This window comes from Xiphophorus hellerii, chromosome 22 (assembly GCF_003331165.1).
Source record: "Xiphophorus hellerii strain 12219 chromosome 22, Xiphophorus_hellerii-4.1, whole genome shotgun sequence".
Taxonomy (NCBI): domain Eukaryota; kingdom Metazoa; phylum Chordata; class Actinopteri; order Cyprinodontiformes; family Poeciliidae; genus Xiphophorus; species Xiphophorus hellerii.
The window spans coordinates 17,111,645-17,125,140 of NC_045693.1; the positions used below are offsets into that span (position 1 = coordinate 17,111,645).

The following is a 13,496-nucleotide window of genomic DNA, read 5'->3' on the forward strand; positions in this document are numbered from 1 at the left end:
AATGACAGAGGGATATCCGCCTCTGCATCACAGAGATGCAATACATCTCGTCTTATTTGTCAGGATAGTGGGAGGCAAGGGGTAAATTTGAACCATGTAGCATGTAATGACAATATTTTACAATCAAACAATATAAAATAAACATAGACAAAATAAATGAGGCCAGCAAGGAACTGATTAATGTTGGAGCTATAGCAACAGTATTCTTGGTAACCAAGTTAAATTTATGCTTTGACTAAAACTATACTTGATCATTTCAATTTCCAACTTTAGTAAGACTCACCTTCAGAGGAAATCAAATTTCTTGCTTGTTTTGTATATGTATGTGAATTCAATGCACAGTGCTTTGCCATAATATAACAGACATTTCTATGTTTTTTTTTTATTGGGAAGTTATGCAAACACAAAGTAACACTTTGTTACAAGGGAAATTATACTTTCAAGTTTAGTTTTCTTTCCAAATAAAACTCTTCTTTCAAAAAAATATGTACATTTGTTAGTCTCTACTACCTCCAAGTCAAATTTGGTCGATATCAGTGCTTCATTTAATGACACTTAGCCATTAAATAGACTTAATTTGTGTGTAATATAATCTTGGAATAAATGTTGCTCTAAAGTGAAGAACTAGAAAGTTTATTAGAGAATGTTAGTGAACAAACAGCATCATTAAAACAACTCACAGGTGACAGATATGAAAAGGATTATGGCACAACCCAAACCCAACCGAGACATGGCTGTCTACCTTAACAAATAGGCAAAGAGACCTCTAATTAAATCAGCAGCCAAGAAGCCCTTGGTAACTCTGATAGAGCTGCAGAAATCTACAGCTTAGGTGTGAGAATCTGTTGACACGACAACTGGTACCTGTCCACTCCACAAATTTGTCTTTCCATGCCAAGAATAATGAGTTGAGGCCAAATTTAACTTTCTAGCCTACATGGTAAACCCTGCCATATGTCTGGAAGACAATTCCTGTGTGTTACAAAGCAGGCAAATATTATTATTATCATAATCTCCCACCATATAACATGGTAAATGGAAGCATCATGCTGCTGGGATGCTTTTGTCTTGCAGGGATTAAGAAGGTGGTCAGAGTTAATGGAAAAATGGATGAAAATAAATGCAGGCCAGGCTGAACTTCTTGGTTATCTTGTGTAAATTTAAAGCCAGTGAGAAAAGTAGGGTAGCATATCACCGCAAAACATTTTATCTACTGGATATGAATTACAAATGCACCAACTTTCATGAAAGGAAAGTTTAGACTATACTTTTGTTTCACTGAGTTTGTAAAGACAGGGACAGACTCTGAAAGGCTGTTCAAATAGATTTCAAAGCCAATTTTTCTACATGGCTTTAAACAGTTGGTCTCTCAGCTAGAGTTTAAGGGTAACATCTTCATGAAAATACCTTGGAGCTAAGGAAATGCAATCATATGTTTATAAGAATAGATAAGCAGCATGTGACACACTGTCAAAGTCTAAATGCTGCAGACATGAGCCGCAAACTAAAAACGGTTGCCTTGTGACAGGCCTGCCGTCCGCAGCACGACACTGTGGAAGGGTGAATGCCTCCTGTAAACATTTATCTTTCCTGTGAGTGTGTGTCTGTGTGTGGTACGGCTCAGCGACAGGAGCTTCTCTGAGGCTTTATCTCCGGCATGACAAGACAACCTGTAATATACGAGCATCTGGTGCTCCTCTTCAAACACAACCTTATCTCACGCCAAACATTCCCCGAGGCCAGAGCAAAAGCAAAGAGTGGCCTAGACCAGACAGGACCTCACACTGTCTTTCCACAACCAGCCCAGCCCCATGAGCCAAACTTTGTAGACGCCGGCTGGAAATGGCCCGTCAAAGTGCATATGTAAGTGTTTGTAGAGTATGAGCGTCTTGGACAGCATAGAGAAAGTGTGACATTAAATAGATGGAAATCATTTGCTCTGTGTTCTTCATCCATCTCTTCAGTCACATTATATCACACTTATGTAAAATATAGATTTTTTTCAGCTTTGCATCATGTTATAATGTTATTCTCTCATCAAAACCATACATGGTGTTGTATTTTGATTCTTTCATGAATGTTTAAGAAATTCTTTAATCTCCCGTAGCAGCCATGCAGGGTTGCCTAAATGCTTGCTCTCACGAAGTGTCACCAATTTCCACAAAGATCCTCCTTGGAGCTACAGTGTCTAAGTCAAGCCTTCACCTCACAGAGCACCCCTCCTCAGCTCCTTCTTCACACAACTCCTTAAGACTAGTGGTAGGAGCAATTAGCAAACATTTGTTGGAACTGCAAGTCTGCTGAGCTAATCAGCAGGTACACTATACTCAAATAAGAGTAACAATACTTCATGATAAAATTACTCAACTGAAATTAAAATGTATCTTTTTTCAAAACGTTACACAAGTAAATATTACTGAGTAATTGTAACTTGTTACTACCCACCTCTGACTATACCAGGATTTCAAGGATTGCTGAAAAATATAGAGTTGAAAAAATCATCCAGCTCCAGAAGGATGAACACTACTGGATTTGGCAAAACAAAAGGGAAATTATTTATTTTATAAATAATTTAATATGTTTTATTTTATCAATATTTTTGGGCAATTCTAGAATGCCTTTTCCTGCTTGTTTTTACAAATTGAGCAATGGGTTTTCAAATCCAAAGCTATGTTTTAAATATTCTACTAGTGTCGAATATTCTAGTTCTGGGTTTATCAGTCCATATCTTTCATTTTTATATTATTCATACATAGAATCTGGTAGGTTAATTCATAATATTTGAGAATTAAATCAAATATGTGTGAATGACTGATTGTTGTGTGAAGCCCTTAGGGGCACTGTACTAACACAGGCCTTTTACCATTTTTATTTACATCTGTGGATGTATTTTATGTCACATCATGGAAAAATCTAACATAATCAGCCAATAAATGACATAAAAACATTTGGATCTACACAAGTCTAGTTCATGACAGGGTTTAAGTTTCAGATGTTGTCAAATTCATCTCTTCACACAATCATATGCAAGTATAAACTCCATGTGGGAATGAAGGAGACAAGTTCTGTGACAAGAGATGAATGTGTTTCAGTCAGAAAGGTGAATTTCAACTCCAGAACATCAGCAAAGGACCTTGTGAAGATGCTGGCTGAAGCTGGGAAGAGAGCATCATTAACCACAATGAAACAAGTCCTGGTCTTAGTGAGCGGTCACTAAGAGAGAAAGAAGATATTATTCCAAAAGGAATTTGAAATCCGAGACTGCAGTTTGCAAATGTAGAAAAGAGCAAATTCCTTAAGTGTTCAAGACATGTTGGGTAGTGTTATGCATAAAAACTTGTGAATCTGAAGAAAGTCAATGGAAACCTTTTGAAAAAAATATATGGCATCCAATTCAGCTCATAAAAATGAATACTTTGTTACATTAAACATATCCATACACTGATCCGATCTCCTTTACTGCAGTAGTCTGGTGTAGGTAATGAAAGTGATAGAGCTGCTCCGTAAAGAATCATATTCTTTTTTCCATGTTCAGTACTCTGCTAGGACCACTGCCTTTAGCCAGCCTATGGGGGGGATGTAGACATGCCCCTCTCTGGGGCCTGTACATACAGCCTGCGCCTCACTTCAAAGAGAGGGCATAAGGGCAGGGTACTCCCCCCTCTTTAAGCTCAGATCCATTCAGCTCACAGCTGATTCCTCCCGTGTAAGTGTTTATGTGCGTCTCAGTTTGACTCTCTCCGGGCCCCTCTAGCTTTCATTTCAGACCGCCTTCTATCCTGCTCCTTTGTTTATTTATTTCTTTTCTGGAGGAAAAGAAATAGGGAGGACATAGTAGCGCACCCTCCTGCTTTCTGTGGGTTTGTCCGTCTGTCTTTGATGTCTGATAATGAAGCCCAATGCAGAGCAATCTCTAAACATGCTGTCACACAAGCTCTCATCATGATTCACAGCTTAATGCAAAGCATACTGACAGCACAGCAAAACTCTAAACACGGACGTTTTGCCGACCTCCATATACTTTGTGATGACTGAAGAATATCAGTGCATAAAGGGAGGGAGAGAAACAGTGTGTGGAAGTGAATTTGAAAAGGATAACACAGGAAAAGAGAGGCTGTGACGCAGGGAGGTCTGGCCTTTACAAATCCCCTCTTTTCAGATCTCTTCATCCAGATGAAAGAGCAGAGGAAAGCAGGATTATGCGGGACAATTGTGCTTTCTCTCCTAACCCTGACTTGATCGGCTTTTGCAAGACCCCTAATCATTTTCAATTAAACACTTATTCTTGCATCCTGCAACAGCTACAGTCCTGCTCTTAAACTCCTCAGTCACACTGTTGCTCCCCTGTTGCCTGCTTTTTTCCCCACTAAGCCTCTCATTCCTTGTATGCCTGTAGAGTCTGCTGACAAACTGAATTGGTATTAACTGTAACTTGTTGTTCAGGTGCCAAATAACCTATTTACTAGACGCTGCACAAGGATATTCATGCAGCGCTTTGACTGAATGAGACATTTGTTTGAAGCATCTCATTTATGTTGCCCATTTGGGACTTTTTCAGTGTTGATGTTGTGTACAGGTTACAACTGGATTCCTCCAAATTACAATTGGACACAAAGAAAATAATGTATATTCCCTTCACTAATTCAAAAGCTCCTCAGGTAAACCTCTGAGATTTGTGGATTTTTTTTTAGGGTCAAGATACTTGACGGAGACAGACAGTACTATTAGCAGGCCTGTATCAGTTCTAACCCTGACAACCACTCAATGCTCGCAATGGCAGGAAGAGGAATGGGTCTGCTTTCCTTCACTGCAGCCAAAAAGAAGAGAAACAAATGTCCATCACTCACTTACACAATATCTAATAGCAAACAACCTGGTAAGAGTAGAAAACCAAGGAGAAAGTCCCAGTCGGTTGGGTGAAATGATACACATTTGCCAGACAAGAAGTCCATCTTTGCTATGTATGCTATGTTTCTTAAAATGTGGCACATAAAGTTAAAAAAGAAGCACAAATATTTGTGCTTCTTTTTTAAAGAAACATTAATGATTATAAACATTCATCTATCCATAAGTCAAGAGGGGCTGCTTTTCTATCCATGTGTTTTTTGTGAATTTAAGGAAAAGTCCAGAACAGGGCCAATCCAACATGATATGAGTAATTTCATATTAAATGAAACTACAGTACCCAATGAAAGATTGGAAACATAATAAGAATCTGCATAAAAATGTTACTGGCAACATATAGCAGGATCCAAAGCAGCTGGAGTAGATAATTAAGCAAATGCCATAATTGTTAAAACTGAAAAGGGCAAAGTTATGAAACAATCAAACAAGACTTTCCCTAGTCAACCCAAATACATCTCTAGATAAACCAAGAACTATCCCAAGGACTGGCAGCTGAGGGTCTGACCGTACCCTTTGCAGCTAACCCTTCAAGAAAAACAAGATTTTTAATCTCCTGTGAAAAATTCTCACATGAGCTGCAATAAAACCTTAAAATGTCACAGAGTGTGGAAAGACTTGTGTCAGACAAATTGCTTAAATTCCCCCAACAAGAATTGCAAGGCTACAAAAAATTTATCAGGTATATTGGTCTAAAGGGGCGTTATAATGCTCTGAGCACATAGAAGCCCACAACTTTTCAAAACATGGCTTATATTTTTTCAAATTTTTGAAATCGAGAGAGATTCATGCAACAGTCTCTTATCAATATTAAAACAAATGTGTATTTCTTCATTTTATGTCCTTTGGAAATGAGTTTTTTCCTTTGTTGTTTACAGGAACAGACAAGTGCACAGAGGTTTCTTAATGTTTTTAAACAATGCAAACCCAAGCACCCATTCATTAGTGTCTGTTATTCTTATAATGGATATTCCTGTTTTGTTTTTTATACAGGTTTTTCTGCAGTAGCACAAGATGTGAACCAGTCAACAAGTTCCCAGTTAATTAGACAAACCTCCTGTCACAGTTTGTTTGCGAAGACTTAAAAAGAAAAGCACTATGTATAATTTGAAGAAAATTTCACTTAATTTCATTTGTCTTATTTATTACTATTATTCAGTTCGGGCCAAAGTTTCTTTTCCCTGTCAAGACCATGAAAACTTAAGCACAAACACACATCTAAGATGACCTAGACATGTCTGTGCCTACCAGGGGCTGTCTATCATTATCAGCTTTGATAATGTCTAATAGTGTCCTCAACAAAGAGCCCTTCCATGATGAGTTTGTTTTCCCGGTTCTCTGGAGCTCATTGGATGGGACCTCTACTTCTAATCACCTTTCATTACAGCTCTCTGATCCCCAGCTTCCCTTTGTACACTGCACTTCATCGTCTTTATTTTCCACTCTAATTGCATGTGAAAGATGCCCCCTTTGATTCTGCCTGCATGCCAAAGTGCTATCAGGGAGAGTGTCGAAAAGTGTCATGCATGTCTGTCTGCTTGGAGGATGAGGGAGCCGCGTATTCACCTGCTGAGGACAAACCCGTTTCTCCCCCCAAAGATATGACGCATCTATCACCAGCTCAGAGGATATCAGCGCTATCTGTCAACATAATAGCAAAGGGTAGAGGAGGGGGGTAACAGGATCGGAGAGGGGAGGGGTGGAAAGAAAAAAAAACATGCTTTGATTGTGCTCTTATAGGGAAGCATTCAGATGTGTTTTTATGTGTGTGCGTGTGTGTATGCGCTTCATTTTCTGAACAACCTGACCTCAATGCACCGACATTGTCAAGTGTGGCTTGTTTTAACCCATTCTCCTACGTTTCTTGTCAGAAAATTCAAATGAAAAATACACACCGACTTCTCTCCTCTACCCTTTTTGTCTCTCCTTTTTTCCCCCCAAATGCCATCATTTGTTGCTGTTGTGAAGAGGTTGTGTACCCACCATGTTAGGGTTGTTCGTTGTCAGTGTGTAACCTTTTCAATATGATGTCTCCAAGACCTTTATTGGTCACTGTGTGGTTCTAAGAAGGCTTATTGTCTGCTGCTTTCTGGTTCATGTTTAGGATCTCTGGAAGGAAAAAAAAAACATAGCAAGATGCCCAGCTATAAAATATTTCCTCGTCCTTTAAGCAAGTATATTTCCTTAGTTTTTTATAACAAATATACATGGAAGAGCTGAAGTAATCTTCAATCTGTTCAATGTTAGTGCCGTGCAAAGATAATTGTACATACTGTACATTTAGCTATGCTACACACTCAAGGATTTTATATGATGCATCAACACAAAGTTGAGTATCATTACAAATTGGAAAAATGGATGCATTGGTTTTGTAGATTGTATTTTACCTAGTCTACCATATAAATATGCTGATGCTCATTGTCTGCTGAAAGGAACTCAAGTGTTTTGCAGACTATAGCAAGTTTTTCTCCATGACTGCCATATATTTAACTAAATCCATCTTTCTATCACCTTTGACCATCTTCCCAGTCCCTGCATCCCAACTGCATGATGCTGCCACCATCATCTTTCAAGATAGAGTTTGTTTGTTAAAGTCATTTGTGGTGTTAATTTTCCACCAGACATATTTGACGTAGACAAAAAGTTAAGTAAATAAATATTCAACCACACTTTTTAGATATTTGTTTGGAAAAGTGTACAACTAGCAATTATTTAAACTTTATGATTTTCCATCATACAAAATTTCGATTAAGTATACTTAGGTCTATGGAAATAATGCGATAAAACTTGAAAAATTTCAAAAGGGTGTGAATATTGATATTAAGAGAATTGTCCTAACATATTACAACTGCCTTAAAGTCTATTTTCCCTTTGAGTAAAATTTTAGTCACTCCAAATCAAAATAAGCAAAGAAACATTGAGAGAAATGGAGACAGCAAACAAAGATTATGAGATGGAAAGGAAGGGAACAGCACATCCTTTTCTGACTGAAATGGAAAACTACTTCCGGCTCCAATTTCGTCATATGCCAAGAGTAAGCTGCAGAAAGATAAATGAGCTCTCCAGCACCGGGAAGAAACAGATTCTTCATGCGGTATGCCACTATTTACTGACATTAAGAATGATAATATCAATCAGCAAGCTGTCAGCAACCCAAGTGGGCTGTGAGGAGAACAAAGGCTCCACTGTCTCTCTTTTGATACGTTTACAAGGAGATGTTGATGTACCTGCCATTCAGGTGCAAATAATGTCATCACCGTACGCCTGGATCAGGCTTTGCTGCTCCACCTTTGTGATGAGTTAAAATTGCCCCTAAGCCCTTTCCCAAAGCTCGGAAAAATAAAGCTGACGGGTTAATGAGCTAGCAATCACCACTACAAGAGGAGCAACAGAGCACCAACATGTCTGCACTCACCAGCTTCTTGTGAAATATAGCTGTGGGTAACAGAATTGTTTTCTACCTTTAGTCGTGATGAGCAGGAAAAAACACATGGCAACGGCATCAGGGAAGCGTCTGTGTAATTACTTCTGGCCATCTTTCAAACCTTTCTCTCTCAGGAGAGAAATGTGTGACAACATATGACAAGAAAGCCAACAGGCTTTCCATACAGAATAATGGAATCCATCATCACTGAGGCAGACACACCTGTCTGGCTTTGAGAACAATGCCACACTGCCTATTTATTAGGTGCCAGAAAAGTTTATGTTTGTGCTGTGACAGTGACAGCAACTTGATCCTTTTCATTTTTGGAAGGGGATCTCAAGCTTTAGGGAAAGAAGGCAGTAGGAGGAGAAAGTCTGACTCACATTTTCTTCCCTCTCTGGGTGATGCACACCAAGTTCTCTTTCTTCATGATAGCTGTCTGCTAAAGAGTCAAAAGACAAATAACAAAGACTGTCATTCTCCAGGAGGCTTTTAATAATATTCTCCTTGCCCCAACATAAAATTATACATTTTATATTCTTTTGATAATTCAAACCCATCTTAATGTTCTTCTCAACTATAAAGATTTAGAAAGATATAACAAATTAAAGCTTGTTTGGACTATCTATACCTAACAAACATACAATACTAGTAAAATCAGTACATAGTCAGTGTGTACACTTTCACACACTGACTGTGGCACACTAATGGATAGTACATAGTAAGAAATCAAACCAAACTAAGGAGTCTGTTATTTCTCCTGGCTTAGTTGCCAATGAAATCACCATGAATCTCTGGTCAGCAATGTCTGTCCACCAGCAAGTATTCAGTTTCCATGTAACCCAAATGCTTCATTGGCTGCATTGGAAGTTGTGGGAGATTTTGCCACAACTTCCACAACACTTTCTACCACAGTCATGATGATGGTAGGAGTTAGTCCCTCAATCGGTGGGTTGCTGGTTCGATTCACGCTGTACGCATTGTGTTGTGTCCTTGGGCCAAACACTTCACCTGTCTGGCCTCAGTCAGTGTGCTCCAAGGCAGCTGTGGCTACTATCCAGCAGCTTGCTATCATCAGCAAAAGAATGTTTGCATAAATGGGTGAACGACTGAATCTAGGGTGAAGCGCTTTGGGGTCCACTGGACTTGATAAAGCGCTATAAAAGTACAAGCCATTTACCAGTTACAGCATAAGATATTAACTCATGTAGGCATATATAGGTGTCATACTGGAACCTCCCCAATGTTGTCTGAAGAGAGGATGGTAACTGCCAGACTACTCATACGTCCAGTTGAATTCAAAGATGTTTCTATGAAAACAGTCAAAACAAAAACACAGCAGACTCTTCCTTGTAGGTGTCCATTGCTTGGTTTGTACTTGCAGCTATAAATAATCCATCATGATATGAAAAGGACTGACATACACAGGATTTTCCTGCGGGCCACGTCTAAGCCGTGCCCAGGATCCATTTCTATGCACATTGTATTTTGTGCATCTCCACTCAGTTCACTTGTTCAGCCAATGCCTCCTCATGCAGCTAATCCTCCATAACAAGTCATCTATTGTCTACCACATATCATTACTTGTTATCCTTATGACAGTATATAATACAAAAAAAGAAAAACACTTCATTATAGCACACATTTAAAGAATCAAAATTGTATCAGAAAACCAATTATCATGTATGCAAAGTCTGTATTGGTTGATTTAAGAATTAAAAATGAAAGTTTCAACTTAAAGTAATTTTCTAAGGGAAACTAGATAATTCACTTATTTAAAGGTGTACAGATGCCTAATGTTAAAACACTCCTTAAAAATCTAATTAAATCATAAAATGTCCTCTTGGTGTTAGAATGCTCAGTAGGCAATCACTTTAGCCTGACTGATGGCCAGACATGTCGCCATGCTCCTTTGCAGACCTTATTGCCTGCTGCCATCTTAACAGTTAATAATTAGGTTTTCCCCTGCCACATAACAGAGTGCCGCGGTGACAAAAGCCAATGGCAACCAAGGTGGCAGCTTGGCTGCCACATTATAAATAGACTGACCGAATGATTAATGAGAGGGGCCAAGGAGCTGGAGCAGCAATCTTGCACACAGACAAAAGCCTGCCTGCAAAAGCTGCCTAGGCACAATAAAAAATTAAAACACAACAAGACAAGCTCTGTCCTCGGATGAAAACAAGAACTGAGGCAGAGTGGCAGCATACGTGGCAACACAGCAATATATTACTGAATTTCAAGTGATGGCTTATGAAGACTTTGTTTAAACACCCTTATGGCTCATTCAACGGTATTCTCATTAACATTTTGACACATAGTTTTATGGCAGGGGTCAGGCAGCGGAGGTTCAGAGGAAGAACCAAACTCTTTTGTAATGATTGAGCAATGGAGTCTTAAGAGATAAGTGAAAAAAGAGACCAACAAAGAGGCTAAAATCATGCAATTTACAAAATAAGGTATAGAGCTTTTACCTTTATGCTGAAAATAGATATATTGGACATACATATAGTTGTCCAATAAACGTTTGATAAAAGAACACATCACTACAGGATAACATGAATGAAATAAGCATATAATTCTCTGCTGTCAAACATAGTCCATGCTATTTAGGGTGGATTTTTTTTTTTACCAAATGCCAAATCTGACATCAAATTAGTAATTTCCTTACAAATGAGTCATTTGTGAAAACTCATTTGTGAGGACACTATTGACCTATAAAGGTCAATTGTGTCCTTACAGACACTTTCTGCTTTGTAAAGTCATTTGTTTTCAAATGATGTTTTCTGCACTTGTTCCCCTTTTGCATTTCACCTTTGAATTTTGACAGTGAGCCATATTTTTCTCCATTTCCCTCACCTGCCTACATTCCTTTCAATGGTAATATGGATCTGGAAACATCAAGATTGCTCATGCTACCCTTTAGTATTTTTAAATTATATCTATTAAGGTAGGCATGACAAATCAGTCAAAGGATGACAGCTGACAGGACAAGTATCTGTTTTTCTCTGGAGGGAAAGTTTCACAAATACACATAGGGCCCTTGTTCCACTACAAGTCAACAATTATTGAGAATATTGGTAGGTGCTGCTGCTTCAAGCACTTTTTTCCCATTTGATCAGCCTTATTCGTACCCCCCATTTCTCTTCTCTTCCAGCAGGGCTCTCAGTCATCAGGACATCTCCTTTTAATGCCCCTGACAGGGGGTTATTTGCTCCCATATATGTTTTCTCTCCAATTACACTGTGGCAGGGGTTTGTGCTGCCAAGCCAAGCCAGTGAGATTCTGATTGTCACCTCTTTGACTAGTTCTTTCTGCCTCTTAAATATATTTTTCTTTTTTTTTTAATTCTATTAGAGACGATGACTCTTTCATTTACTAAGTGTTATTTAAATAATTAGCACAACAATGGGAGCTTACCTGCAGCACAGTGGGTAAAATAAATCACTTGAATACATTTGTTTTATTTGATGTTTCATTTTAGCTAGATGCACAACTTAACTATAAAACACCTATGAAACAGAAAAACAGAAACCCTACAATGAAGTTTAGAGAAAAGGTACTCAACAGCTCAAAGACTTTCACAGAAAATATGTATTTCTAATATTGCTGTGCAACTCATTGCCTTTAACAACAAGAGGCATCCAAATGTACAAAGTGATGAAAGTAGGTTAGTTTGTGAACTAACTTATGTGTGTAAATAAAGAGCAACAACATAATTAACAAACACATGAGAAAAATGATGTGTAAAAAGCAACAAAAGCAAAGAAAATAGCTGAAATTTGCCAGTATTTAAAAATAAATCCTGCTTCCTCTTAGTGCCAATAATTCAGCTGGTTAGTACTTGTTGATGGTTTCTTGAAAAGATTTATCATTACCAAGGGTTCACACAGAACGCATCTTAACTTTATATCAGTTGTCCCTTCACAATATTTACTTGACAGAGTAAAATGTGTGCTATGCTTCCCTCCCACCCCCACTGGCTTTTGTTGCATCATAATTAATTGTAGGTTGAGCAAATATGCACTGTCAAGACTTTACATGGTAAAATGTGACATTACAGATGGATTCAGCATATTTAGGATAGATCTATGGGATTGAAAAAATAAATAAAAGCATCCTAAGAAGTGATGAGAGCTTCAATTATCACACACACTTTCTCAGTTTGACTTTGTTTGATTTGTTTAATTCAAAACACACTAACAGAAAAAAAAATATATATATATTATAATTTGTTTAACTCTGTGAGGCTTCTCAAATATAATATGAAATGATACCAAGAGAGTGCTCTCTCAAATAAACACGTTGCAAACCCTATAAATCAATAGAGCAAAACAGACAGCATTAGTGAGTATAGCTTTAAGCTAAGTGGAATGCTAAATGCAAAGCCTGCCATTGATACCACAATGAAAAATGCATGATATCAGAGGGCGCAGCCTTTTATCTACAAGGCGAGATCAATAGTGGGAAGGGGTTATGGAATCAAAGTTGTTTTGCTGGTGCAGTAGTTAACTGACACTCTTAAAAACATCTGAACACAATTTGAGGGAACAAAGCAGTCAGAGAGACATTTGGAGGAGATCCAGGTGAAGTTCGCCTCATTGATAAACTTTCTTTTTACTTTTATTAAGGCAATATGAAACAGCAAGTGTACAGGCCAACAAAAGTCAGATTTGTTTACCACTGACAAGCTAAGCAGGATCAGTTAAACACTTCTTCGTGCCTTGACTTGAACCAAAGGGAAGTAAAAATAATTTTTTTAACAGCTAAAAAACAAAGACACTATTTGTTTTTTTCAGAGAAAGGCAGCATGCTCTACTTACGTTAAGATCCTTTAATCATCTATTAAACACAGCTTTGGATGAGACAAAGAAAAGATCAAACATAGAAAATGTAAGAACTAAAATGCTTAAAAATAGTATTATTAAAACAATACAAACATCTCTCTGTACATGGAAAATTGCAAATTTGTCTACGAACAGTTGAGCTGACAGAAGGTTTTAAGTACAAATTAAAGATGCATTATTAGACAACATATTTTATTACAATTTTAGCACTGTTCAAACTGTTACTTACTTAAATGATATAGCTAAAGTTGTTAGGGAAACCTTGTAATGTTGTCACAGTGAATTAAATTTTATCAGTGTTTCAAAAATACATTATACATAGA

At 37.9% G+C, this 13,496-nt stretch overlaps 1 protein-coding gene across 2 annotated transcripts in view; it reads right to left on the minus strand.

Annotated features, from left to right (window-relative positions):
* lrmda (leucine rich melanocyte differentiation associated) overlaps nt 1–13,496 on the minus strand; it is a 239,315-nt gene that overhangs the window by 43,317 nt on the left and 182,502 nt on the right. Inside the window, exon 7 of one of the 2 annotated variants that reach the window (XM_032553895.1) lies at nt 6,469–6,543. The exons of the other annotated variant lie outside the window; for it this stretch is intronic. Coding sequence (XP_032409786.1) covers nt 6,469–6,543 — 75 coding nt within the window. The remainder of the gene's footprint in view (nt 1–6,468; nt 6,544–13,496) is intronic. 2 annotated transcript variants of the gene reach the window in all.